This window comes from Tripterygium wilfordii, chromosome 9 (assembly GCF_013401445.1).
Source record: "Tripterygium wilfordii isolate XIE 37 chromosome 9, ASM1340144v1, whole genome shotgun sequence".
Lineage (NCBI taxonomy): Eukaryota > Viridiplantae > Streptophyta > Magnoliopsida > Celastrales > Celastraceae > Tripterygium > Tripterygium wilfordii.
The window spans coordinates 2,993,877-3,021,632 of record NC_052240.1 but is presented as its reverse complement, the minus strand read 5'-3'; the positions used below and the strand labels follow the sequence as shown (position 1 = coordinate 3,021,632).

General features: G+C 37.5%; 5 protein-coding genes and 1 pseudogene across 6 annotated transcripts; 5 read left to right on the top strand and 1 right to left on the bottom strand.

Annotated features, from left to right (window-relative positions):
- The first annotated feature begins 3,578 nt into the window (after positions 1–3,578).
- On the top strand, positions 3,579–7,713 carry LOC120006709 (serine hydroxymethyltransferase 3, chloroplastic-like). Its single transcript, XM_038856846.1, has 12 exons — positions 3,579–3,739; positions 4,132–4,380; positions 4,514–4,709; positions 4,798–4,972; positions 5,060–5,177; positions 5,299–5,411; positions 5,608–5,730; positions 6,064–6,168; positions 6,256–6,342; positions 6,433–6,540; positions 6,940–7,012; positions 7,112–7,713. The coding sequence occupies exons 2-12, from the start codon at positions 4,164–4,166 to the stop codon at positions 7,384–7,386; spliced, it is 1,590 nt and encodes a 529-aa protein (XP_038712774.1). The 5' UTR covers positions 3,579–3,739; positions 4,132–4,163; the 3' UTR covers positions 7,387–7,713.
- A 226-nt stretch (positions 7,714–7,939) lies between these two features.
- Positions 7,940–12,189, bottom strand: LOC120006713 (annotated as a pseudogene).
- A 2,183-nt stretch (positions 12,190–14,372) lies between these two features.
- Positions 14,373–15,100, top strand: LOC120006715 (putative germin-like protein 2-2). The gene is made up of 2 exons (XM_038856851.1): positions 14,373–14,484; positions 14,565–15,100. The coding sequence occupies exons 1-2, from the start codon at positions 14,373–14,375 to the stop codon at positions 15,098–15,100; spliced, it is 648 nt and encodes a 215-aa protein (XP_038712779.1).
- An 812-nt stretch (positions 15,101–15,912) lies between these two features.
- Positions 15,913–19,435, top strand: LOC120006710 (tubulin beta chain-like). The gene is made up of 3 exons (XM_038856847.1): positions 15,913–16,380; positions 17,790–18,059; positions 18,532–19,435. Exons 1-3 carry the CDS (start codon positions 15,987–15,989, stop codon positions 19,212–19,214), a joined length of 1,347 nt encoding a protein of 448 aa, XP_038712775.1. The 5' UTR covers positions 15,913–15,986; the 3' UTR covers positions 19,215–19,435.
- A 347-nt stretch (positions 19,436–19,782) lies between these two features.
- Positions 19,783–25,028, top strand: LOC120006717 (protein LSD1). 2 transcript variants are annotated; one of them, XM_038856854.1, is made up of 8 exons: positions 19,783–20,073; positions 20,190–20,252; positions 21,163–21,276; positions 21,483–21,593; positions 22,780–22,892; positions 24,270–24,350; positions 24,458–24,529; positions 24,644–25,028. In XM_038856854.1, exons 3-8 carry the CDS (start codon positions 21,165–21,167, stop codon positions 24,683–24,685), a joined length of 531 nt encoding a protein of 176 aa, XP_038712782.1. In that variant the 5' UTR covers positions 19,783–20,073; positions 20,190–20,252; positions 21,163–21,164; the 3' UTR covers positions 24,686–25,028. The 2 variants fall into 2 exon arrangements, with proteins under 2 accessions (XP_038712782.1, XP_038712783.1); XM_038856855.1 differs by having other exon boundaries at positions 21,156–21,276.
- Positions 25,029–25,159: 131 nt separating this feature from the next.
- On the top strand, positions 25,160–26,510 carry LOC120006716 (CASP-like protein 1B2). The gene is made up of 4 exons (XM_038856853.1): positions 25,160–25,418; positions 25,517–25,777; positions 25,859–25,982; positions 26,076–26,510. Exons 2-4 carry the CDS (start codon positions 25,557–25,559, stop codon positions 26,322–26,324), a joined length of 594 nt encoding a protein of 197 aa, XP_038712781.1. The 5' UTR covers positions 25,160–25,418; positions 25,517–25,556; the 3' UTR covers positions 26,325–26,510.
- The last annotated feature ends 1,246 nt before the right edge of the window (positions 26,511–27,756 follow it).

The following is a 27,756-nucleotide window of genomic DNA, read 5'->3' as shown; positions in this document are numbered from 1 at the left end:
TTTATTGCTCGACCATTAATTAAGTTTTGCTCGACCATTAATTTATTATCGCTCGACCATCTTATCTACATCGATCGACCACAATTTTATTGGTCGACCATTAATTAGGTATTGTTCGACCATTAAGACAATTTACACAACACAATTATTATAGCAAATAATACAGCAATATCAAATGTTAATATCAAAAGTTCATTCAGTTCTTGGATGCAACGCTATTGGTTCCTTACAAGTTTGACGATTATGACCACTTTTCTTACATCGACCACAATGTCTGATAATCACAGTTTCACCTTGGGAAGGTATTCTTTGCTGTTTAGGCCTACCACCTGGTCTTTTCGCTTTAGGTGGTAATAATACTCTTATATCGTTTTCAACGCGCTGGTGCTCAATACCAACTGTGTATATAGGTTCAGCATAAGCTACCAAAATAGCTTCATTGGTATAATATCTTCAGCACAAAGAATGTACCGCGATTTCTCTATTGGCACAAGCAGCCAATGCATGTACACAAGGTAGTTGTTCCAAATCAAACTTCTTGCAAGAACACGTTCTATTGTGCAAGTTAACCTCACCATTACCGCATCCATCACGAACGTAATATTCAATATGTGATATTGGTGTAACATCCATCCTACGAGACCTATCAATCCGCTTCCGTATATGTTTGTCTACCTCTTTGCAGAGTACAGAATTCAGAGATGCTGCTTCTGTACGTCGCTCATAAAACCATCTCTGAAGCAAATCCCTCAAGTGTTCAACCAACATTGTTATAGGAAGGTGGCGAGCTTCTCTAAGAACAGCATTCATACTCTCTGCAATGTTTGTAGTTAGTATATTGTACCTCCGACCAGGAAAATGTGCACGAGACCATTTAGCAAAACCAGCCTCAAGTAGATAACTCTGTGCACGGGGATCAATTAAGCTCAACTGTGTCATTAGGACCTCAAATTCAAAAACACGATATGCCTTCGCTGCCTTGAAATAAATTGGAAACACTGTAGGATCGAATTTCTTTGCCTTCATGTTTTGTTTGATGTGGAATATGCAGTGACCATGGTATGATTCTGGAAAAACTAAGGTCGATGCCCTTTCAATACTCTGATGCCTATCTGAAATTATAGCCAATTCAGAGAAGTCATCAAGTGAGATTGCCTGTCGTAATTTCTCAAAGAACCATATCCAAGATTCGTTATTCTCCGAATCTCCAACACCAAAAGCAATAGGATAAATGTGATTGTTACCATCCAAAGCAGATGCAATAAAAAGCGTGCCTAGATACTTTCCCTTTAGATGGGTACCGTCAACAGCGATGACACGTCTCATCGAAGATCTAAAACCACGCAAGGACGAACCAAGAGCTAAGAAAAAATATTTAAACATGTTCTCCTTGTCTGACTCTATACGAGTGATAGTTCCGGGGTTATTCTTCTCTAGCTCCGCACAATAGTGTGGCAGATAGGCAAAAGATAACTCTGGAGATCCTCGTATTGATTCTAAAGCATGCTCCCTAGACCTCCATGCTTTATCGTAGGTAATATTGACACCAAATTCTGTCCGCACATCTTGTATTATGTCTTTCGGCCTGTAAGACCTCCCTACACCATCATATTTTCCTTTAATGCAATCCCCAATCACCTTCCCTGATGCTTGCCTATGATCTCCATTTAGATAGTCCAGTGAGCAAGTGTGAATGTCATTGAACTTTGTCACTTTGAATAATGGTGATTCCTTGACTCTTATGGCTCTCATACGCCAATCGCAGCCTGTTCCTAGACATTTAACAACATATAGAGTCTTCGTCGATTTTATCACATGAAATTGGAAGTTCCCTTTCATAGCATACAAAGCAATATGTTTTTGTAACTCCATTTTGTCTAAGAAAATCTGCCCAACTGTGATCTTGTAACCGGTGGAATAATTACTAATGGTATTGCTCCCAACACATGGAACAATAGAATTTGATCCGATGTTTTTAGGCATCTCCACAGAGGCAATGTCAGGATGGCTAGGCACATTAGTATCTGCTGGAGGTATTTCTTTCTCAACATCTTCTTGAACGGTATCATCATGAAACCAATGATCCTCAAATAGATAACCCTCATTAGGCTTATAATGATGTTCATTGTCATCATCACCATCATTATCCGGATTTGATGATGCATCTATATCGTTGAATCCACAATCAACAAAACCCTTACACACATTTGCCGATTGTCGAATAAACTCCTCCTGTGTCTGGGGAATGAAACTCACATTTTGTGAGGGAACATTATCTTCATATATAGGAAGAATTGATGCACAAAGTGGAGTAGCAGGTCTTCGAGGATCATCATTTTGCCTTAAGAAGAATTTGAGATCACGGTCATTACTTAAGACCATTGGTTCCATGTCAAAATGTGTATTATATGCAAACTTCAACTCCAAAACATGTGTATTACTATCAACTTCAAACAACTCATAGATCATATCCACCAACTCCGAATACGTAATGATATCTTTAACAATGACACCTGGACTTCTTCCACCTTTGAACTTGTACATACCGCGAAAAATTTCCCATTGGCCACCATATAAGACCACGAAATCAATTGATGTCATCCCTGCAAAAAAAAGGTACATGATAAATGATTCAAGACCAGACAAAAAAGGTTGATCGACCACTAAAAACATTTCTCGACCAAATATTAACAAACACTCGACCAACAAAAATACACAAACAAGTATAAATATAATGCTAGAGCATATACAAGATATTGCTCGGCCAAATAATTTCGTTATATTCAACCAAAAAAATAATGCTCGACCAAATAAGTTCAATATACTCGGCTAAAAAAATAATGCTCGACCAGAGATATTGCTCGACCAAATAATTTCGTTATATTCAACCAAAAATATAATGCTCGACCAAATAAGTTCAATATACTCGACGAAACAAAATAATGCTCTACCAGATAATTTACTTTTGCTCAACCAAACAAAAAATGCTCGACCAGATAATTCACTGTTGCTCAACCGAATACTCGACTAAAAATAGATTGATCGACTATATAAAATGCTCGAGCAATTTGCTCGACTATAGCAGGACAAGTAAATGAAACTGAAGACGACCATTGTATATATATGTACTTACTTGCAATGAGAGCTGTGCGAAATAACAACGAATGTTGTCGATACAATGGGTATTTCAGATCTGTGCTTTTCGATCAAGGTTTTAGTGTTTTCAAGTGCAGATTGAGGTGGAGCAGCTGCGTTGTAGGGTAGAAAATTTGTTATTTTGTGTTTCGGGAGAGAAGGAAGAGAGAATGATATTCTGTATTTGTTTTATAAGGATAAGGGTATATTTGACTTTAAAAATTCAAAAGAGGTCATTTTTACTGTTTTTAACAAATTAGGTCATTTCTGCAGTTTGCTTAGTGGATGAGGTCATTTGGAGAAATTTCCCTTTTTTAAACGGGGAACCAAATCATAGAGATAAACCCTAAATAACATTATTTCAAACGGGTCGACCCGACTTAGTTACAGGAGGGAGGAGGCTTATGCCTTTATCATTAGACACCGTGGGCCGTGGCCCGGGACTATTACGTCCTTCAGCCGCTCCATCATCCTGCCGTACACGTGGTGCAAAATGGATGCGCCGTTTTATGCGCATTTGTACAACCCTTTCGACCCCTGTTGTACGTCGCGCGCTGTCACTCCTGCTTCTGCTAGGGTTTAAAGCAAGCTACGGACATCAAAGGTTCGGTTTTTATTTTCTCTGTTAGCTCATTTTTCTCCTTTTGTGCTCTTGTGAAGAAACAAATCTAGTTAGAACATTCTGAGAATGAGTGTTTTTCTTGTACAAGTATAAAATCAAGTACAAAGTGAGGATGATAAGTTTTTTTTTTCGTGGGAATCTGTTTGGGACTTTGGTTACATGAAAATTCAACTGGAAAATTATATTGATGGTGGTCATTTAGTGTTAAGTGAGATTTTGTGGTTTAAGGATGAATTTTTAACATTTTCACATAAAACAAACAGAGTCTGACAAATAGTGTGGGGATTACATTGTTTAGGGAATTGTTGGTTTGATATGTAATGGCTTATCTGAATTTGACATATTTACGGGTTTCGTTATACGGGGATGTGCAGGAAGATTGTCAAGGACGGTGTTGGAAGTGAAAATGCAGGCTTTTACAGGAGCGGCTATGATGGGTTCGCTGCAACAGCCCTTTCAGCCCAAGAATTCGTTGTTTCCTGTGAAAGATTGCGGTTTTAGTGGCTTTTTGCATCAGATTAAGTTGCATCCGGTGAAGCCTTGTAGATGCTCTGTCGTTGAAGGGAGCTTGATCACTGGAAGGCCTCCTTCTTTTGCTTCTGTTCCTGTCTCTGAACTGGGAGGTACTGTTATTTAAGTTATAGATGCTGGATTATCTCTCTCCCCAAAGTGATGTTAAGACTGTGTTTTCAAGGTCTTTTCTTGCTTTTATTGAGCATCTACCTACAAAATGTTAGTTCTTTTCTCCTTGGGTAGATAACGGGCGCAAGTTCATAGATTATGGCCTTGGTGATGCTGATCCTGATGTACATGAAATAATTGGTAAGGAGATGGAGAGACAGTTCAAAAGCCTTGAGCTTATTGCCTCAGAAAATTTTACGTCTAGAGCAGTGATGGAGGCACTTGGTTCTTGTCTCACAAACAAATATTCTGAAGGTCTACCTGGTAAAAGGTACATTTTAAATAACGAAGTTAAGTACAAAGCATAATTGTTTTGTTTCTTTTTTTTTCATGATTTTATTTTTACGTATTCATATTAGATACTATGGTGGAAATGAGTACATCGATGAGCTTGAAACACTATGTCAGGAGAGGGCTTTGGAAGCATATCACCTTGCTGGAAAGAATTGGGGTGTCAATGTTCAACCATTGTCTGGTTCTCCTGCTAATTTTGCAGTTTATACTGCCATTCTTAAACCACATGATCGCATTATGGTAAATACTTCTGCCTTCTCTGAAGTTTTTATCTATTAATTGAGGGATGTAAGTAAATACATGTGTTTGAGTTGCTTATTGATTTAGGGTTTGGACTTGCCTCATGGTGGACATTTGTCACATGGCTTTATGACTCCTAAAAGAAGGGTATCTGCCACATCAATATACTTTGAGTCTATGCCTTATCGACTTGATGAATCTACAGGTGATGCATAGTAGTTGGTTTACTAAGTTTACTGTAAAACCACTTATTTATCATATTTATCGTTTGCTGAAAAACTTCTACATATCATGTGACTGAAAAACTTCTAAATATCGTGTGACAGGCCTTATTGATTATGATATGCTGGAGAAAACTGCTAATCTCTTTCGGCCTAAACTCATTATTGCTGGTGCTAGTGCTTATCCTCGAGATTTTGATTATCCTCGCCTGAGGAAGGTAATAATGATGTGCTTCTATTCTTGTTATGTCATATCATCCAAATCACAAGTGTATCTTTGGGATTTGCTGCAACAAATTACTTTCTTTCCTTGCTCTCCTATAACATTTACGGTCATTAGATGAAAAGATTGTGCCTCTTTATAATATTCCCTACTTAGCAACTAAATATTTGAAATTGCTATGCATGAAAAAGATTGCAGATGCTGTTGGCGCTTTTCTCATGATGGATATGGCACACATAAGTGGACTTGTTGCTGCTTCTGTGGCTGCTGACCCCTTTGAATATTGTGACATTGTGACCACAACAACTCACAAAGTATGTGCTGTTCTTTTGCAATTTTTTTATGTAATCTAATGTCCATCTGTTATATTATTTGTGTTTTATTCAATCACGCTCTCATTTGTCTCCTAGTACTAAATTTTCTTGTAACGTGAATCATATCATCTTCTTCTTCTTTTTTCTAAGTTGGCATGGCTTGAAATTTATTGCCATCTCTCGCTCCTGATTTTCCTTCTGTCATTTTAGATTATACTTTGTCATTAATTTCCTGCTGAGTGTTGCATCTTCATCAAGTTATTTGCTTTCCCTGGTATAATCTTTGCATTACTCAATGCTGTCCTTATCATACATGTTCACATTTTTCTGTAGTCTTTAAGAGGTCCAAGAGGTGGCATGATCTTCTTTAGGAAGGATCCTGTCCTCGGAGTTGATTTAGAATCTGCCATTAACAATGCTGTTTTTCCAGGTTTACAGGTTAGTTAGGCTTTTTTCTTTTCCAAAAGTTCTATGTGTAGGCCTTTTCTTAAATCATTATAAAGTGGGACAGAAATATCTATGCAGGGTGGTCCTCATAATAACACCATTGGGGCCATTGCAGTCTGCTTGAAGCATGCACAATCCTCAGAATTTAAATCTTACCAGAAGAAGGTATTATAACTGTCATCAATTCATCATCATAGATTTCTTTGAGGTACATCCACATACTATGTTACCTATTTCAGTTACTCTTTCCTGCAGGTTGTCTCAAATTGTAGGGCTCTTGCAAACCGGTTAACTGAATTGGGATACAAACTGGTATCTGGTGGGACGGACAATCATCTCATACTTGTAGATCTTAGGCCATTAGTGAGTATCTATTTCCTTTCTTGTTAAGATTTCAGGCTCCAGTGCGGATATCTTGCCCTGCTTAAACATATCTGTCTGCTGGTTATGGTGAGGTATTAAACTATTTTTTTTTGGACTGAGTATTAAACGATTATACTGCTGTAGCAATGTCATTTATACCTTTCATGAATTTTAAAGTAAATAGAACAAGGACAGTAGAGAAATTAGAGAAGGGAAAGGGATTCTCAATGACAGTAGCTCACCTTCTCAGCCCCTTGTATTGTATGTTATTAGGGTAATACAACGAGAGAGATCGTGTTAACTAAATCAATGTCAGTTCTTATTCTTCTAGCAATACCTTCAGTGTTATGTGTTGCCTATTGCTATTATCTTTTATAACCTTGGACATTCTGTGTACAGGGTGTTGATGGCGCACGAGTGGAGAAAATTCTTGATATGGCCTCTATAACCCTCAATAAGAACTCCGTACCAGGTATGTCCTTGCACTATCAGTTTTAGACTGCTTGAAAATTTTATCTTTTCGTACGATACGTGAACTGGTACTTACACTTGCTAGTCTTGAACTACGTAGGTGATAAGAGTGCCCTAGTTCCTGGGGGTATTCACATTGGATCACCTGCTATGACTACCAGAGAATTTACAGAAAAAGAATTTGTGGCGACTGCCGATCTCATCCACGAGGGCGTCCAAATTACCATTGAAGCTAAACAATTGGTTTCGGGATCAAAGCTTCAAGATTTCATGAAGTTTGTCACTTCTCCTGATTGTCCTTTGGCGAATAAGGTTTCAGATCTCCGCAAAAGGGTTGAAGCTCTTACAACCCAGTTTCCCATGCCAGGAGCTTGAGTTGCAACGACTACTACGTTGTGCAGTCTTTGAAAGTCGATAGTGGCAGTCCTCAGGGTCACATCATAAAACAGGAGTGTTAGATTTGATTTTATGTTGCATAATATGTCATGTCTAAGGGCAGTTTTCTGGTTAGGTGATCCTAGTATTACCAGAAGTTTTGAAATATTCTGGCCGGGTTTGCCAATACCAAGTCTGCTCTAATGCATTATTTAATGAGAGGGTTAAACATATCGGCCGGTAGGGCCTATGGTGCACTAATAAAATCTCTCTGTGTTAATGAATTTCAAAGTAAATGGAATAAGGAAAGTGATTCTCAATAAAGTTGGCTCTCTTTCTTAGCCCCTTTATTGTATGTTAATAGGGTAATACAATGAGAGATTCTGTTCATCTGAATCACAGTCTGCTCTCATTCTTCTTCTCTTTCTTTTGTAGGATTTGAAGATCTATTAGTAACTTGAAAATCATGCCTACCTTATAAATTATAACTGGATTTATCTTAGCAGACAACTTCATGTATAAAAAAAGTGAGGCAAAAAAAAATCTTAAGACGAATGCAAACATTCTATTTATAGAAGGCTTCTCTCTGTTAAAAAATGGACGACATAAAAAGTGGCGTTGTCCTTGGCCTGCCCATCTAGAAGAGATCATTCAACGACAAACTATGGGGAAGAAAAAATAGCAGGAAAAAAAAAATGCGCAAGAACATAAATGTATAACCCCTGAACCTTAATAGTTGAAAAGGTTTGGCAGATGATACCCTTCGCCTTTAATTACTGACTTTTCTCCGGTGTCTTAGCCCCTGGAAGAGTTCTGAATATCCTGTCCCAGAGTGACGAAGTGATACCAAAGCCCTTGTCTTGGATCTTAAAGTGATGGTTCAAGTGATATTTCTGTGTAAGAACAGCATACATCTTTTGTAAGTAATAATAAATTAGCTTTAACTGGTTATCTACACAAAATCCACGCAGCATACAAAAAGAAAATATCAGATTACCAAGTGAAATTTATGCTATTGGACATCAATGATACTCGTACAATTCATTTAACCTTGAATTACAGAAAAGTAGCATGACATGATTTAACTGAACTTTCACAAGCTTACCTTTAGGTTTTTGGGTATCGTACTTGAAGGCTGACCATGATGCAAGTAGTAATGGGTAACATCATACATCACATAGCCTAGTAGGCCTCCTCCAAACAAACCAGGGGCACAGGAAGGTGTTGATAAAAGCTTAACCAAATTATACAACTGCAATGATAAACAATCACAAAAGCAGTAAGTCAAACAGAACTAAGAACATCACTCCAGACGTGCACTCTACACATGCAAGTAGACAAAAAGCATGAATTTTGTAACTTATATACTGTTGCTCTATGCCTCTACCTGGGAATTCATAAACCCAACACAGTACTAAGACTTCAATTGATATTTTTATAGTTCTTTGACCATGAAACATGTGCTATAATAATCTACATACTACGAGTTTCTTTATTTGAAAAGCAGCCTTAAGGATGAATCACCAAAATGCATACAGACAGTCATTTATCATCTCACACCACAAAGGCCAAGAGAAAACAAGTAGACATCACCAAGTTAATAAAACTAGGAAGTAACAGGAGCAGCATAAACGAAAACCAAAACAAGCAGGAGAGGAAATATCTTGAGCCTACTCAGGCTAAGCGTGGAAGTGGTTATAGCGCAATATGAACATTCTTCCATCTACTTTGTGCCAATTCGAATTAACTCTCATCCACAAAAAAAAAAAAAATTCAATTTTCATGATCAATATATAGTTCTGGATGTTATGCTGTCATGCATGCAAAGATACCATCCTTTTTGCCGTAAATAGCATTATCAACCCTACAACCCATAAGCTTTTTCTCACACATAAACAAGCATACTGACAATGTCTAATACAGTGCTTTTGGTCGGGTGGCGCACTTATGATGCACTTATGATCTTTACATTGTTGAATATAAATGCTATCTCAAGAAGCACTAGTAACACAATAATTCCAGTCGATTTTTCTCTTCTTCCTATTCATCTCCTCCATCAACTCCCTAGTTGCAGTCTTACTAATATTAACATAGTATTAGAGCATACGATTCTTTACTAATGCCCACTGCGTCAGAATTTCGATCTCCTATCCATCATCTCTCTCCATGGCTTAACTTTGACTTTGGTTTATACTTGCTATGTCATACCACACTACTCATTCTCATCAATCATAATACGAGGCCAATAGAACTGTTCATTATTAAAAGAATACTTAAAAAGCACTGAAAAGCTCTAATGTGCAACTTGTCCAGCAGAGAGAATGAGAGATGACATCACCTGTAAGATTAAAGAAACTATGTACCTAAACAAAAAAAAGTTATATTATAACTTAATGGAGCAGACATGACTTCTTGGAACCATCGCTACAATGAATACAAATATTCATTGGTAATATGTTGAAAAACCCAAGTCAATGAACCTAGTTTTAGCGGTACGTCCAGGCATCAAATGTAAGAAGCAAAACATCAAAGCACATACCAGGTTTTATAACATGGAAGTGAAAAAAAAAACCCCCACATTTGAATCAAAATTAATAAGATGTTCATCACTAATAACACAGGAAACAAATAATCACTATGACCGGGTATACCAACAGGCTGAGCACACTTACTGGTATACATATAACAGCCGTTGCAGCAGGGGGAAAAACAAGCCGGAGACCATCCATCGGATGTTTGTGGTGGCACCCGTGAAGAAGATAGTGTATAGTGTTCCACCTAATAAAATTGTTGCAAATTAGTACCTCATTCTGGCATCTGTCTAATTTAAGCCATCCATAGTAAGCACCGAAGCTCAACAATTGTATTCAGAAAGCAGAAAAGTGGAAGTGCATCGTGCAAATATGTGCAAAAAAGCGTGGGAGAAGGAGAGGAAGAAAGAAGGGGAGAGAGCCAATACTAACCAATAAGTCTTTGTTTTGATGTGAAAGAGGAAGCGGTGCAAACTGTATTCCATTAATGTCCACACAAATATGCCACCCACGACCAGCATAGCTAACTCAGAAAGGGTATGCCCCATCCGGAAAGACAATGAAAGGCACCAGCATACAACTGGCAGCCAAATAACTGGAATTGCCCACCAAACTGTGAGTGTCAAGGACTATTTCAAGAAAAGAAGATTCAAAAGTTGATTCAGTATACATTGCCAAAAGCGACTAATTGAATATCGCAAACAAACAATGCTATATATTTCTGCATATGTCTTGCAGATCATCTACTCTATGTAAATTTGTTGGTATTGGAAAAAATATGTAATACCTCCCAAAAATCACTCTCAAAAAATCGAGCTTGGTAGGGATAGCCCGGTGAATCCAATCTTCATAAGCTTCTCCAAGACAACCAACCTGAAGTAAATTGTCAAGAAACTAGAATTATACATAAAACTAAGGACATTTAAAACATTGAAAAAAGATAACCATGAAGTTGATAGAAAAAGAAGCTGCAGGGAGATCATTATCATGCAAAAATAGGGACACATGAAGAAGCATATATAGCTACACCAATCAGTTGTTTCGAATCTGAAATTAAATTTATAAATTGAAGAACAAGCCTCACATAATCATGTGTCGCAGGAAGATAATATCTCAAGAGTCCCCAGAATCCTCACTTGAACCAAAAAGGACATGATACTCTAATGAACAAGCCATAAAACTAGGCCCCAATGCATTCGGGCTACCAATATGAATCCCTATCCTCCTATCACTTTTACCAAGGAAACAGTTCAATGAAATCATAGTCTTTTTAATTTGGAGACAAGATCTGAAGCTTCCGGCATCACGCGAAGACTAGTTGAACGTGGCCAGCTTAAACAAATTGATAATATTGCATGCAAACACGATTGTTGAATTGCAAAGTTACCTGGAAAACAAGAGGCTTCCTTAAATCGACCGTAAACTCCTGCGCAACCATCTCGTCACCTACCTACTTATGTGGCTGCAGGGACATCAAAACAAAATGCTGGGAATGTGAGGACCAAACTAAATAAGCTAAATGAATTACAGAGATTGGCTTGCAACAAACCAATAAAGCCATACATTTATAATTGAATACTCAAATCAACATGGAGAAACAACAACAAAAACAGTAAGCCGATGGCCATTGAAGAGCTAATTTCATCTCTGGTACCTTAGGTAACGTCTTGAAAACAAATGAAATCTAAATAAAAAAGAATTGGAAATGCATTTCCATGGATTGAATGAGACAAATTTCCAACCGACAATTCAACGCAACCTCATATTCTCATCGCGTGGGACCCAACGATGTCACAAATATCTTCTTCACAAATATCTTTTGGGTTGACCGGACATACGAAAACCTACTTGGAATTTAGTTCTAGATCCCTACATTTTCTCACGTACCAAACAGAAATTCATCATAGGTCACCAGGACCCTTCAATTCCGCAATGTACATTATCAACACCCAAAAAAAGAATTGACAAAACCCAAATGTGATTAATGACACAGAACCCACACAACAAGAGAACTAATAATTCTTTAAAAACCCACAAAAAGGGAAAACGCAGATCTGAAAGTAGAAGAACAGCAGAGGTCGGACTAACCCAAGACAATGCGGGGCGGATCTAACCGGAACAGTTGTTCTACCTCAAAACTTGAGTCTTTTGTCTCTGTAACTCCAAAACAGAAAACCCAAAACACAGGGAAGAACAACAATGTGTGCTGTGTTGTTTAGTGTTTGTACGCGAATGGCGGTGTTAAGTGGAGTGACGATAGAGGGCTCTTCTTCCTCGAGAGGATCAAGACTCAAGAGTAGATAACTTGCGGTGTAAATAATGGAGAAATAAAAGAAAAAACTTTCGACCGTACGATCTAAAGATCAGTCAGCCAAGTAATCACGTTGGGTGCCAGCCTGGCACTTTTGAAATCCCGCTCAGAATAATAGATTTTAGTGGTGGTGGGGTCAGAGACTGTTTGATTGATTCTGGTAGCCTATGCTTTTTACACACCATATGTGTGACTGTGATGGAATACTAAAATTTGATTGGTTAGTCAAGATGTGTAGAAAACTGCCAGTAAACACAACAAACCCTGTATTGCCAAACCAACCACGTGTCCTCTTCACAACGGTCTTGTTTTGGCTTCTTTTTTTTTTTTAAAAAAGACAACTTTCCTGAAATTTCCTTGATTTTCTATAATAGTCCAAGTTCAAGTCACGCCATAGAGTTTCGGTTTTCATGGATACATCCACGGGTTTATTTTCATGAACTCAACAATGGAACCTTGACCTAAGTCACTTAAGCTCATGAAAATGCCTAGATGACAAGTAACATTGAACTTTGTTCTTATAAATCACTCGATTAAGACTTACCAAACGATAACGATGTGAAATATTTGTTCACAACCTTGAGTAGATTTTAGGAAAACAAAAGTCGGAAATTTGGAATCAACTTTGGTAAAGCATCCTAAAACAAAGAAGAGTGCCAAACGGCCCAATCACATTGATGAATTAGGCCGGCCAAAGTGTTTTGTTAATTATTTAGGACTATCTTGCTCTATATCATTCAACTACATTCCATTGATCTCTGCAACACACCTTGTTTTCAAAACTAAACATGGTGCTTTCCAATATTTTCTTCTGCTTCTTCATCGTCTTCTACCTTTTCATACATGATGCATAAGCTGAGAATAAGAACTTCAATGCAGAATGAAATAGATGGACACCACAATCAGGTACTGACATTACTTGTAATTTTTATCAACCACTACTCTTCCTTCAATTGAATCTGCTGAACTAATCAGTCATTTTTTATGTTTTGCAGCAAGACTCATTGGTCTGCCTTGGTTAGCTTTCCTTCTGCATACGGACTTCAGAGATCGAAATGCCAGACCAATATCTGGCTTTAGCAGCAATGATTTCTTCTTCTTTTCGTTTTCGGGGTTTCTTGTGTCATTAGCAGCAGAAAGTCTCACAATAAAAGGACAATTATGCAACAATTTCTTTCTGGGGAATTCATCAAATCAACTGTTGGTATTGGACTATTAGTACTTTGCTTCAAAATACTGAGAGTTTTGAGTTTTTTTTTTTCGGGCAACTAAATTTGTAGCCACCATGGCAATGTCATTGCAGTTACTGCCCAGTGCAGTAATGTATCAGAGAAGCCTTAATTTGTTATAAATAAAAAGAAAAAGTTTTTTGACTTCCAGAGAAACATATTGCGCAAGCAAACAGTGATTAAATCTCTGATCAATTATTTTTTAGTCTCCTGATCATGCTTGCTCTTGCATTTTATGGTCAAAACCAGATAGATATAGCTAGTCACAAAATGTATATGGATCCCCTACAAAGTGCAATGAATATTGAACACACCTGCAAACGTTAAAAATGAAATGAAAAGAAAGGTTTGAAACCGAAAACAAACAATATTATTCACAAATTACTCTGTGAGCTTCATGTACTGGAGGTTTAATAACTCATTATCCCGGCCTCTCCATTTAGATACGATAATGAGGTCCTAATTAATCTTTGTCCAAAGAAGTGGATTAGACTAATCAGAAAACCGTAATCAGCCCCGAATAAATCAGCAGATCAGACAAAAGCCAACATCTAAAATCTACAGGATCAGTAGTATCTAGTGAACATTTGGCATTATCTTTCGACTTACAATCTTTTGACTATGTCTCTCCAATTAAATTATGTTTAGTGCAGGCGAGCCAAGTTTTTTGTGGCATTACTCCTTCAAGATAAGGGAATCTGAGTTCTCAATTGGGTCCATTGCTATTGTCCATTTTGATTAAAGATGACCATTTCAATGCTTGAACAATTAATCTGGACGGACGGCAGCTTCTTCAATATTAGCTACTTCTCTTTTCTCTATATATAGAGATTTCATGCAGCATTCACTTCACAAGCAACTCTCAACTCTCGCAGTAGTACAAATTATTAATCTTCCAAGCTGTTGTATATTGAAATGGCTAAGTTCTTGGCAGTAATGAGTCTACTGGCCGTGGCTTGCACGCTGGCCATGGCCTTTGAGCCAAGTCCTCTGCAAGATTTTTGCGTCGCTGATACTTCTAGCTCAAGTAAGTACCTTGATTCAATAATTCCAGTTTTGGCATGAAGACAGTGTTTCTCTAATCCATTTATTTTTCACTTTTGTTAGCAAGAGTGAATGGTTTTGTCTGCATGGACCCCAAGCAGGTTGAGGCCAAGCATTTCTCCCTTAGCGGATTTCACATTGCTGGCAATACATCAAATCTATTTGGCTCCGTCATTACACCAGCAACTGTGGCAGTAATACCTGGACTCAACACTCTTGGCATCTCAATGGTTCGATTTGACTACGCACCATGGGGTTTAGTCCCTCCTCACGTACATCCTCGTGCCACCGAGATCATAACAGTCCTTGAAGGAAGTGTCCTGGTTGGCTTTGTAACTTCCAATCCAGAAAACAGGCTCATCACAAAGACCCTCGAGAAGGGTGATGTGTTCGTCTTCCCAATAGGACTCGTTCACTTCCAGCGAAGCGTGGGAAATTATAACGCTGTTTCAATCTCTTCCTTGAGCAGCCAAAACCCGGGTGTAGTCACGGTTGCTAATTCTGTTTTCGGATCAGAACCATCAATAGACAGTGATGTCCTGACCAAGGCTTTCCAGGTGGACAAGAATGTGGTTAATTATCTTCAAGAAAAATTTTAGAAGATGTGACACGATAAATTTGTTCTACAGTGATAAGATTCTTGTGTGAAATTGTGGTTGTCCATGCCTATCTTAACTTCAATTTTCATTTTCCTTTGTGGAGAAGCTTTGTATTGAAATTACTACTCTTCAAATGTTGCATCATGCAGCAGTTCTATTGTAACTGAGTTTGTATCGTTAATGGAGCTTGATTAAATCCAGTATGGTTATACACTAACCCTACTGCAACATCATGTATTTGAATTGTTAAGATTTGAGCCAAATGAAGCGTCATTTGTTTCTACATTGATGTTTTCATCCGGGAAAAGCCATCTTTTTCTCATGGATGGACAGTTTGGATTTGGTCCATATATTCTCCATAATTCATACAAGTATATTTTGAAACAGAGCAACTGAAACTGCTTTATAATTTCCCACCCACTTTATGCAGAGATTTATAACCCTTTATGCATTTTTTTAACCAAAACAAAAATATTTTATTAAATCCACTTTAATGCAATATCAAGATTAGTTGTGGTAAAACTTTGTTCGATCCGGATGACCGGATTTGTCAGATGTGAATTAAATCAGGTTTGAATAAAAATTATACCTTCGAAATCTGAATCAAAACAAAAAATATTTTATTCGGATTTGATCAATTAAATACTTCAGAAATTCAATTCAGATTAAGATCCGAATATATAAATATTTAATAAACACGTGTTTTTGTCCGACCCAAACCGAAATTTTGCACCCTATTGAAGATGATCCTCCATATAACAATTTCGACTCTCACTGATGCCAACGATCCTATTTAATTTATAAACAGTTCACACTTCAGACTTCCATTTCTCGCGACGAGACGAAACCCGAGGACAAGAAAACCAAAACTTAACGCCATTGAAAAATGAGAGAGATCCTCCACATCCAGGGTGGACAATGTGGAAACCAGATCGGTGCCAAATTCTGGGAGGTGATCTGTGACGAGCACGGCATTGACCAAACCGGAAAGTACACTGGAGACTCCCATCTTCAGCTCGAGCGAATCAATGTCTACTACAACGAGGCCAGCGGTGGTCGTTACGTGCCCCGTGCTGTCCTCATGGATCTCGAGCCTGGCACCATGGATTCTCTCAGATCCGGTCCCTATGGCCAGATATTCAGGCCCGACAATTTCGTCTTCGGTCAGTCCGGGGCTGGGAATAACTGGGCCAAGGGTCATTATACCGAAGGGGCGGAGCTTATTGATTCTGTGCTCGATGTCGTCAGGAAGGAGGCTGAGAATTGTGATTGTTTGCAGGGTAATTTCAGCACTTTAAACCTATTATTTTTGTTTTGTTTTCTTTGGATTTGGGTTTTTGCTTCTGCTGGATCTTTCAGTAATTTCAGCCGGTTAACAATTTTTGCCGAATCTTTGCTTGTCTTTGATATGATCCTGTATTGTCGTTTATGATCTCGACTTTCACATTTTTACAGCTTTATGGTGATATTTTTGTGCATGTAAATTTGTCTTCTTGAAGTATATTTTCTTCGAAGGATTGAAGTTCTTGTTTGTCAATTGTATTCTTTGATACTTTTTTGCATATTTTATCTTGATTTTCTAAATTATTGGACATATTACTTGGTGAATATATTGTAGCCTTATAGGATTCACAACAGACTTAATGAGTTTCTCTGTTTTCTATTCAATGGAGGGGCATATTTTGTTTCCTTTGTAACATTTGTTTCTGCACTTGAAAATTTATTTTTGATTGTAATTCTAATTGGTATGTTGTTATTTTGCACAGACCATTTACATTTTTTTTTGGTAATCTGTTTGCTAAGAAGTTGTGGGACGACATGTTAGGAGAAATAATCTTGTTAAGCATGATGTTCAAGGTCTAGACTTGTTTTTGAACATTATTTTTTGTTGTACTCGTACTTTCTGTCTTTTACCTGCAAGTACTTGATAGCATATAAGCTGCTTTGTTGTCACAATGTGAAACAGGCAACATATTGTCTTTTATCTGGAATTGTGTGCTTAATGCTTTAATTTATGGTGTGTTTCTTGGCTTTTGATTCGCCATGCTAAATTCTAAAAATAATTGGTTATGCGATCATTGGGCTTTGAGTCACCACTGATTTGGATGGAAATTGAAATAATGCAACTATGTCTGAGGTGAACATGGTTGTCTTTGTACTAGCGAGTTCTGCATATCTCCAGCACATCCAGGCACGTGTGCATATATATTGGAGTATTGAATGCCCTCTGCCTTTTATTTCCCCCTTCTTTTCCTTTTTTTTTTAATGTTATTCTTTTGAAATCATCGTTGTCAATTATGCCAGTCAAATTTCTGTGTTAGATTATTTACCCCCTTATTGAAAGCAAACTTTAAATATGTTTTGGTTTAAGCCATTGAGGTAAGGAAAAAGGATCCATTACACTTAGAGTTACTATAATTGTGGGAATTGTACGTTCTTTGTTAGAGTTGACACTTTGTGTTTCATAATGTAATACATCCATGTATTTTCGCTACTGTTAAGATTCTTGAATTTTTCTGGTAATTTAGTGCAGTCCTCTTAGTTTAATTGCTTGCTCATGCTTATAAGTAAAGTTTGCTGTTGTAATTTCTTTTTCCAGTTTTATCTTTGTAGGGACTTTCTGTCTGCTTATTGACATATGCATCTTTGTTCCCATTAGTTACCACTTTCTCTTGAAAATTGTGTATAGGATTTCAAGTTTGTCATTCTTTGGGTGGAGGCACTGGTTCTGGCATGGGAACTCTTCTTATATCGAAGATCAGGGAGGAGTATCCAGATCGCATGATGTTGACATTTTCTGTCTTTCCTTCTCCTAAGGTATCTGACACAGTTGTTGAGCCATACAATGCTACACTTTCTGTGCATCAGCTGGTTGAGAATGCTGATGAATGTATGGTTCTGGACAACGAGGCTCTCTATGACATTTGCTTCCGCACTCTCAAGCTTGCCAACCCCTCGTGTAAGTTCTTTGTTCTAAATGATTGCTTTGTAGGTTCAAAGTTTTGAAAGAAAATTTTTTCTTAAAAGTAAAGTAAGACCTTTCTTTCTTGAATACTTGTATTTGCCCTTTTATTTGGTATATAAGGATTAATTAAATGTTTTTCTTGAAATAAAAGATGGTTCTCTTAGTCATTGCTGTTTGTGGTTCGAGAGGTTGGGTTGTGTGTCTCTTTACTTAAATAGTGGTTTGATCTCAAATAGGTGGTCATGTGGCAGTCTCTTATTTCTACAACTCCTACCATAATCTTTTTTCGCCCACTAATAAAGAAGGAAACATTGTTTTTCCCTTAACTTATATACCTAGAAATAGGCTAAAATTTTTCACTTGATATTGAAAAAAGAGGTCGGTCACTGTTGATAAAGATTTCTATATGAATTTAAAAAGTTGTCGGACTTACCAATATAATACCCTCTTGTCTGTATTGTCTCAGTTGGTGATCTTAACCACCTCATCTCTGCCACAATGAGTGGCGTCACATGCTGTCTCCGTTTCCCTGGGCAGTTGAACTCTGACCTTAGGAAGCTTGCTGTTAATCTCATCCCATTCCCTCGCCTCCACTTCTTCATGGTTGGGTTTGCACCACTGACAGCAAGGGGTTCACAGCAGTACCGTTCACTCACCGTGCCTGAGCTAACACAGCAGATGTGGGACGCAAAGAACATGATGTGTGCTGCTGACCCTCGTCATGGCCGTTACCTGACTGCCTCAGCCATGTTCCGTGGAAAGATGAGCACTAAAGAGGTTGATGAACAAATGATTAATGTTCAGAATAAGAACTCTTCATACTTTGTTGAATGGATTCCGAACAATGTCAAGTCCAGTGTTTGTGATATCCCACCCAAGGGCTTGAAGATGGCCTCTACTTTCATTGGCAATTCAACCTCGATTCAGGAGATGTTTAGGCGAGTAAGTGAGCAGTTCACAGCAATGTTTAGGCGCAAGGCTTTCTTGCACTGGTACACTGGTGAGGGTATGGATGAAATGGAGTTTACTGAGGCCGAGAGTAACATGAATGATCTGGTGGCTGAGTACCAGCAATACCAGGATGCCATGGCCGATGATGAGTACGAGGAGGAGGAGGAGGAGGAGGAGGAAGAGGACATTCCAGCTTGAGCTGTCTTGTAGCAATCAGTTTTCCTGAAATTATCAGTCAGTTGGTCCTGTTTCTGAGTGATTTTGTCTACCGTTGTTGAGGGGAAATGGGTGTTTGTGATGTATGATTTTGTTTTATATTTGAATGGATGAAATGAATGCTTGTATAAATAGATGGATATATGAATCAAACACTCAAATGAGGTATCAACCGACGAATGGACTAGCTTTTTATGGGTTCATGTTGCTTGCCATTAAGTAAGACCCCTGATTCCATAACTACTATACCCCGGTAACACCGACTATGACCCCGGGTTTATTCTTTGGCTTTATAATTCTTCTGCTGAAGTTTGTAAATTCTGACATGTTAGGATTTATAAATTCCTAACTGTTGGGTGCACTTTACAATTTATTTATGATATATTTTTTTTGATAAAACAATTCATTTATGATATATTTGCTTTGTTTATTTAAAAGAAAATAAACGTCTTTGGGCCTTTGTGGAAGTCCCAATGTTATGTCTATTTTATCCTTGCATATGCAATATCGGTTGGAAACTGAGAAGAAAAATAAAATAAAATAAAATAAAAGGAGATTTGCTTGTAATTTATCTTGTTTGACACATTCTCTAATCTCTCTGTGTAAATTCAAGCAACCTTCTTTTCCTTGTTTCCATTTCAAAGTTTCTATCTTGACCCCATAAACATTCTGAATCCGCGTATAAATCACACGCGATTTCTTAGAATCTCCATGTTATCTTTTTTCCCCGTAAAAACTCTCGAATTAGCCAGAGTTTTCTATTTAATTTGGATTTTGGAATAGCAACACCACCCGCTCTTCGATACGCTTATAATCGATTTGATTCTTTTTCGCTTTCCAGGTAATTGTTTTTGTATTGTTTTCCTTGATTGTTTTGTTCAAATGTATGATACCCACTATGAGGATTATTGTTGATTTTGATTGTTTTGTTTTCGCGTTTCATCGTTTCTTTTACAGGAGCTTCGCTTTGTGTCTGATTGGTCCTCGAGTGTTAATCTGGTGTTCTTCAGGAAAATTCAGGTGAATTCTTTTTTTTTTTTTAATTTCGTTGTTTGATTAGAATTTTTCTTTTTTTTCCCTTGAAATTAGATTGGATTTGATTATATTTACATTTCTAAGTCTACAAATTCTTCTTCTGATGCAAACTTCTCGTCTTATTTGGGTTTATTGCGTAAAGTCTCGGTTTTTATTAAGAGTTCTGATTACACCATAAAATTTGTCATTTTATAGCTGCAGGAAGAGATTTCTCCTGTGTTTTATTCTTTCCTTGAATTTAATTTTCTCTACTCAGCAGATTGTTTTTTACTATATTTGATTGATAAATGATAACCTAGGGGCTAAGGCTAAGGCATTGTTTACCAGCATAGAAAAGGAGATCAAATATGTAGCAAACAGAGTGCAGACATTTCAATCTGATAGAGATCCAATCACGCAACATTCTTGATGTTGATTTCTTAGCTCTGTAAGCTTGAGGCATGGTGATTGAACTCATGTGATGCCATTTTCTCTCCCTTGGATTTGCATAATAGCATAGAGTGGCTATAAGCATGTTGGCATAAGAACCTGGTGATGGAGCTCATGTGTTGATTTCTTTGTATTTCTATATTTGTATTTCATCTATAAGCCTCGGCCTCGTAGTGCTCTTTATTCCTTTTTTAAAAGCATACCTTGTGGTTTTTTACTTCTCCTTTTACTTTAGTTTGGAGGAAAGGGCTATTTCAAAATAGATACCTTGTAGTTTTTACTTCTCCTTTTACTTTAGTTTGGAGGAAAGGGATATTTCAGAATAGAAGTGGTTCAGTTTTCAATGAATTTGTTATCTTCTTCTCCCAAATTGTTTAAGATCAATGCTAACTTTAATAATGTCAGTTGTCTTTCATCATATTTATAGTTGCTTTTTGTGATCTTATGTGGGTTTATCACACCGCAGGTATGCAGAGCCAGCTTGTGTGCGGTGGGTGTAGGAGTGTTCTTCTTTATCCAAGAGGAGCATCAAATGTGTGTTGTGCTCTATGTAATACAGTTACATCTGTCCCTCCTCCTGGTAAGTTTCTTTTCCCCTTTCTTCCTCTTCATTGCAAATAAGGATTGATGTTATCCTTGCAGTTAGTGTAGTGTCCATGTAATGGGAGCATTGAATAAGAAATTCAGAAAGTCCAATGTGATGATGAGAGGCTGAGATCTAGTGTATATATATGTATATTTCGTTCTAGAGGAATGATTGGCCAAGTTTGCATGATGTATGTGCAGGAATTGAAATGTCTCAACTTATATGTGGAGGTTGTAGGACATTGCTAATGTATACCCGTGGGGCTACAAGTGTTAGATGCTCCTGCTGTCATACTGTGAACCTTGCACCAGGTATAATATATGATATTTCAACATGTGTATTTTAGTTTGTCGTCTAACAAGATTGAAAATGATTCTGTGTTCTGCAAGACGCGTCTTTTTTTCCTTCCCTTTTTGTTCTCGTTAGAGTAGTTTTGGGCCTCATTCGTATGTAAACAGCAAGGTTTGGGGACCCATTGTTTGATGACTGTGGCCTAGGAATGCGATTTCTTCTTCTTCAGAATATATCATAAATAAATGCCAGGAAGAATACATAAAATACGTATTCTATATATTCTGAAAGGGAGGTAATGACGAAGCGAAGCATGGAAAACCAATTGGATAGGTTAGCGCATCAAACTTTTTTCCTGCCCTCTTGCTAATGGCTGGATAAGGCATGTTGTTTTCCCCTGCTTATAATATGGGTTACTTTAAAACTTCTTACTTAAGGGGTTATTTTCAGAAACCTTTTGCCATATCCGCTATTTGTGGCCATTGTCTGTATGCTGTTGTGGTATTTCATCTGACATTTATTTTAGCGATGTTTAGCTCTTACGCCATATTGGTATAACTCTCCACTGAAGTGGCTTAATCATTATCAAGTACCAAAAGGAAAAAATACTCTCAGAAATTCAAAATCATTATCTAACTTCAAATGAGGTTTTTTTTTTCTTTTGCTGCTTAGGGAAAAAAATTAAACAATGTACTGCCCCTACTTTTTTGGGGTATGATAGGTCATATTTTTGCTTTGAATGAGATCCACCGTCAATTTTTCTCCATTCTACTATCCTAGTAGTTTTCAAATTTAAGCCTAGAAGGCTTTTGTAGAAGCTGCAGTTGCATTGTTCTTTCTTCTCAATAGAAAGTTTTGGAAATGTCCTTGAAATTCAAGACTCAAATAAGATGCTTTTCAGTTTTCATGCAGGCTTTTGGAATTGAATGCATGCCTCTTGTGCATTTACCTTCCTCCTTTTGTTGGCTGCTTATCCGTTAATTTTGCATTATTACATTCCTAGACTGTATCGTCATATCGTGTGATGTTTCATCCTGTACATAATTATGTTCCTAGTTTGTAGATGCATATCATCATACACCCCCATGCCATCTATGCTGTTTGATCTTTTCTTTTCTTCGTTTTCCTTTTTGTGTGTGTGTTTTGCTACCTTGGCCTGCTTACTGACACGTTCTATGTTGGCCCTTGGAACTGTACATGGAAAAGCTTCCAACCAGGTTGCTCATGTCAACTGTGGGAATTGCCGGACGATGCTTATGTATCCATATGGGGCCCCGACCGTGAAATGTGCAATCTGTCATTACGTTACTTATGTTGATGTAAGTTTATATATTTCTTATTAGACATAATACTTGAATCTCTTGATGGATGCTTGTTTCTTTCTTTTTGTACATGCGTTATCCCTTGATTTTTTCCGATTCCTTGATTATGTGTTATTATGTACTTCAGAACAGGAACAATCTTGGGAATTTAAGTGTCATGTGCATCTGGTTCAATTTTCTGTGCATTTTATTGATAAAGATTGAGCTTTTTCTAAAGAAACAGTCTCAAAAGAATGGACAAACACTAAGTTTTTTGTATAACATATATAAGCTTCACTTTTTCAGTTAGGAGCCCAAGACCTGCTACAATTTCGGTCTACCATAGGCACAACTTTTTTGTTGTTCATGCTTTTGAAGATTATTAACTGCAAAGTACTTCATATAATTGCTTGTCCACGAGCACAAGTTGTGGTTGTGGATTTCTGATCTTTGGCTACATCGTATTTACTCTATTCTGTCAATCGGTAGTTGTCTCGAACTAGAGTCTAATAGCTTGAAGTCTAATGTAACTCAGGCTATTTTAGTGATACTGTGATAGGTTCCATAGGGACTGGACAATCCTATTTGGCCAAATACCTATTGGCAATTGGCAAACTCACATTTTCCTTTCCTTTACAGTATTTCTGAACAAGTTCCCGGATAATTTGCTTTACGGGTTTTTTTTTTGATGATAGTGGCGACGCTATTTTCTGTTCTAGGGTACAAGTACAAAATAAAAAGTAAAATTTTGGTGGTTAGCATACTGGTTTCGTTTGAGATGTATGAATTTTCTGGTATCCCAGTGCAATTGATGTTAAGTAGCATTCAATCAAAATATTCTGAGCCAATTATGGGGGTGGATGAGGTGATCATTAATAGGACATTTCTGGTCATTTATGGCTGCATGTCTTAAAAAGAATCAAAATCCAGAAGAATATGATTCTGAAATTGAGAGTTCATGGTTTATGCATGTGTATTTTCTGCAGAATGTACTGCTTAATTATTTTTCCTTTATTAAGGAACTTTTTTTATGACAATGCTGGCAGATGTAGCTGTTATGTCATCTTTCATGTATAAAATGCTTCCCACTGCCAATTTTTTTGATTTGGTACGGTTGAGGAAGTAAATGGTTCAAGTCGCTTGCTTGCTTAATAAAATTTCCCTAAAATCTTTGACTTGACATGTTTTTGGTCAATGATTTACTAGGATATTATATTTGGATGAAAACATGTAGTCGTATGTTTAGCTAGTTACCCTTTTTTTGCATGACTTCTTTCATGTTCCATGTTTTCATCTGTGGTACCTTGTTGATAGTTGTTTTCATGGTTAAAGACTTAAAAGTAATAGTGAAATGCTTATTCTCATTCGCTTTTGTTTATGTTATATGTGTTTCAGGTGGCCAATGCTAGGCTTCCACTTCCGGCAAATAGACCTAATGCTACACTTGCCTCTGGTGCTGTACCCCCAGCTTCAACAGTAAGTTATTGAGCTATGTTGATACTTTCCTTGGAGAATTTCGGTAAACTTTGACCCCTTTTTTTTGTCTCTTGCTAATTATGTTTTCATAATTATATTTCCTGCAGGTAATCCCTCAATCTCAGAGCCAAACAGTCGTTGTTGAGAACCCCATGTCTGTTGATGAGAGTGGCAAATTGGTAAGTCAATCAACTTACACGCTTTAAATTATGGCATCATTGGGCCTCAAAATTCTTTCCGTGATTTCGTTCCTTGTGAGCAAAACTTGAGGCGATAAATGTTGATTGTCACAGGTGAGCAATGTTGTTGTTGGTGTGACAACAGAGAAGAAATAACACAGTGAGATTTGAGATCATCTGCTGTTTTATTCAGGGGATAGCAGTTCAAATTCGTACTATGCACCACCCAGAAGGTGGATAGAAACTATTGGTTGTGTACATTTTGTTGAAGATAGCTATAAATGGCATTCATTCAAAAAAAATTGTTTACAATATAAAGTTTTAAAGGAATTCATTTCTGATGTATATTTTGAATGTGAGAACTGGCAAACGTGTTCTCGCTGAAAGGGTATTTTAAGTTTAGCAGAGTGATTGTGCTTGTGTTTTTTTTCCTTTGACCTGGGCTGTAATTGAATAACTTTGAACCCTTTTAAAATTACAAACAGAAGCATTTGAGGTATATGGATGATTGTGTTATTTACGCCGCTCGCTAGCTCGCTCCGTGAAATGATCGAAGAAACTTTGTAATTTCATATCTGGAATGAACATTGTGAGTTTTGGTTCAGATGGTGAGGAGATTATCATTGCTGTTGTGATGATTAGTGGATTTATCAAAGTTATCTCTACAAAGGCAAGATTGTTAATTACGTTTTGAAAAGAAGTTAAAACGGCAATTGGTTGAGTTGGAAGCTTCGTATGTACAAACTCTCTTTTGTTTTCTTGTCATGCAGAAATTTGAAAAGAAGCATAAAGTTGGAAGAACAATTTACACAAAGCACATACTCAAATGTCTGCTTCAAGCTCTCAACCACCAACCACCGGAACCAAAATGCCAAGCTTGAAGCGGATGGTTGGACCAGCCATTGAAACTTCATGCATTTACTGTAATTTAACTTTTATGTACTAGACTTAACTATTGGATTTGCTCATCCATGTTTTTACCTCCAGTACATATAAGCTTGAGTCCCTCAAGGCATCAACATAAGCAATGGATATTGAAAATGGAAGAAAACCTGGTGTTAGCTCAACAAAGCCGGAGACGAAGGGGCTACTTCTGATGCTGAGGATGGTGGCATTCTGCGCCACAGCGTCGGCCACCGTTGTGATGGCACTGAATAAGGAAACCAAAACCGTGGTGGTTGCTACCATTGGAAATACACCCATAAAAGTTACTCTCACTGCCAAGTTTCAGCACACCCCAGCATTTGTGTAAGCTTTCACTCTCCCATTCTGTTCAGTTTACTAATACATAAAACTCCATTGTGTAACTATAAAGCCTGATGATTACAGGTTCTTTGTCATAGCTAATGGAATGGCCAGTCTCCATAGCTTGCTAATGATACTCGTGGACTTATTCGGGAAGTCTTTTGATTACAAGGGTCTGAAGCTTTTCATGATTGCTATTTTAGACATGGTAATATAAATCAAGTTCACTTCAATCAAAGAAAAAGGAAGAATTTCTATCACTAGAGTGTGTGTTTGTGATCCAACTTGTTTCTTTGGGCAGATGACAGTGGCACTGGTAGCTGGAGCAGCAAATGCTGCTGCATTCATGGCAGAGCTAGGGAAGAACGGTAATTCACATGCCAGGTGGAACAAGATCTGTGACAAATTCGATGAATTTTGCAACCATGGAGGCGGTGCCATCATCGGTTCATTTGTTGGGATTTTGCTTCTGCTGATCATCAGTGCAATGTCCATTATTAGACCCATAAAACCAGCATCCAGTGTACAACACTGCAGTCCTGCAGTCTAGTTTCTGTATTCTCCGTTGCTGTTATGCATCCTACTTGTGTGTTGTTTTCTCCTTAATCTGCCTTTCAAATTGTAATGTATGAAATAATCATCGGATTACTGACGTTTCTAGTTGAAGATGGAATTGATTTGGAAAACCTGGGTTGACAAGAAAACAATCAATTTCAATAAAGCATAGAATTCGGACATCATGGGGTCTATCTGATGCACTGTCTTCTACAGTGATGCAGCCCCACATTGATGCATCTCAAAACTTGAGCATTAGAGGATGAATCTTTTCATGTTGGATCCATAACTTGTTTCCAGAACTCCCATGCCTGAGAAATTTAATGTCCAATGATCTAACTGTTTGGAACAAACGATCATAATAATCAGTTCAAAATTTCAATCGAACTTGCATATCCGAAAAGGTTGAGTGGGAGATCAAAGTTGAAAGAGCTGTGATTCTTCCTACCATACATCATTGCGGGTCGTAAAATTTTCCCTTCAACATTAAAAGGATCTTTTTGTCGCATAAAACCCCTTATGCACTCCTCCATGTGAAGGGCTTGACTGAGTAAGACTCACTGAACCATATCACCAAATAGATGTTTTTCAGAAATGTTGTAGAACCCTAATGTAAAGAGACCATTTTTCAAAACAAGACGGTTGGATTAACTAGATGTATTGTGTCTGTTGCAGTAACTGCATAACAAGCAAAGCAAAGTAGATAATAAGATAGAAGAATTGGTTAATGGGTTTGCCTCCCAGGAAGTTTAAACATGAAACACATAATAGCATGAACTAGATGTATGTATAGGTTGAAATGGTTCCCATGCTCTGCTTGTACAAACAGAAAACAACATAACAATTATGCATAATTGCATATGGGTTTAGCTCTGAAGGGTTTGATGTGAAACACAAAATTTCAATCACCCACATCAAGTAAATGAGAATGCTTCGACTCCATAACAGTCATTTGACAAAACAAGTAGGCTGGGCCGAACATATCAGGCCCATCAATTGTGCACTATTGGGCTGAGCATGGGCTAATTCTGGCCCAACAACTCTTTTTTCTATAATATGCAATCAGGCCTTCATGTTTAGTCTAATTACATAAGCACCACCTTCAACTTTAAACTTTCAAGCCCTTCCGTTTAGAGAAGCCCATTGAGAGACCAAAAAGGCCAAAAACCTTCTTTGGAACTATCAGAAAATACAATCACACCCAACTAAGCTTCACACAAATTTTATCCAACGGAGGTTCCAACATTTAAAGAATAAAACTTCATTCTTTTCTTTTGTTGATGAATGATTCTCTTTCCTTTTTTTAAAATGCCGTTGAAAAATATGTTTTTCATTTAAATCGAACATTAAACACACATGTCTAAGTCAATCGATTGTTGTTAATGAATGATACATTGTAACCTCTTTTTACAGTTGGAATGTAATGT

Coding starts and splice junctions, on each gene's coding strand:
- LOC120006709 (XM_038856846.1), top strand. CDS start 4,164: ATGCAGGCTTTTACAGGAGCGGCTATGATGGGTTCGCTGCAACAGCCC. Junction 5,178..5,298: donor TCGACTTGATGAATCTACAG/GTGATGCATAGT, acceptor ATCGTGTGACAG/GCCTTATTGATTATGATATG. Junction 6,169..6,255: donor CTGTTTTTCCAGGTTTACAG/GTTAGTTAGGCT, acceptor ATATCTATGCAG/GGTGGTCCTCATAATAACAC.
- LOC120006710 (XM_038856847.1), top strand. CDS start 15,987: ATGAGAGAGATCCTCCACATCCAGGGTGGACAATGTGGAAACCAGATC. Junction 16,381..17,789: donor GAATTGTGATTGTTTGCAGG/GTAATTTCAGCA, acceptor AATTGTGTATAG/GATTTCAAGTTTGTCATTCT. Junction 18,060..18,531: donor CAAGCTTGCCAACCCCTCGT/GTAAGTTCTTTG, acceptor GTATTGTCTCAG/TTGGTGATCTTAACCACCTC.
- LOC120006715 (XM_038856851.1), top strand. CDS start 14,373: ATGGCTAAGTTCTTGGCAGTAATGAGTCTACTGGCCGTGGCTTGCACG. Junction 14,485..14,564: donor CGCTGATACTTCTAGCTCAA/GTAAGTACCTTG, acceptor CACTTTTGTTAG/CAAGAGTGAATGGTTTTGTC.
- LOC120006716 (XM_038856853.1), top strand. CDS start 25,557: ATGGATATTGAAAATGGAAGAAAACCTGGTGTTAGCTCAACAAAGCCG. Junction 25,778..25,858: donor CAGCACACCCCAGCATTTGT/GTAAGCTTTCAC, acceptor TGATGATTACAG/GTTCTTTGTCATAGCTAATG. Junction 25,983..26,075: donor TGATTGCTATTTTAGACATG/GTAATATAAATC, acceptor TTCTTTGGGCAG/ATGACAGTGGCACTGGTAGC.
- LOC120006717 (XM_038856854.1), top strand. CDS start 21,165: ATGCAGAGCCAGCTTGTGTGCGGTGGGTGTAGGAGTGTTCTTCTTTAT. Junction 21,594..22,779: donor TACTGTGAACCTTGCACCAG/GTATAATATATG, acceptor TACATGGAAAAG/CTTCCAACCAGGTTGCTCAT. Junction 24,530..24,643: donor TTGATGAGAGTGGCAAATTG/GTAAGTCAATCA, acceptor TGATTGTCACAG/GTGAGCAATGTTGTTGTTGG.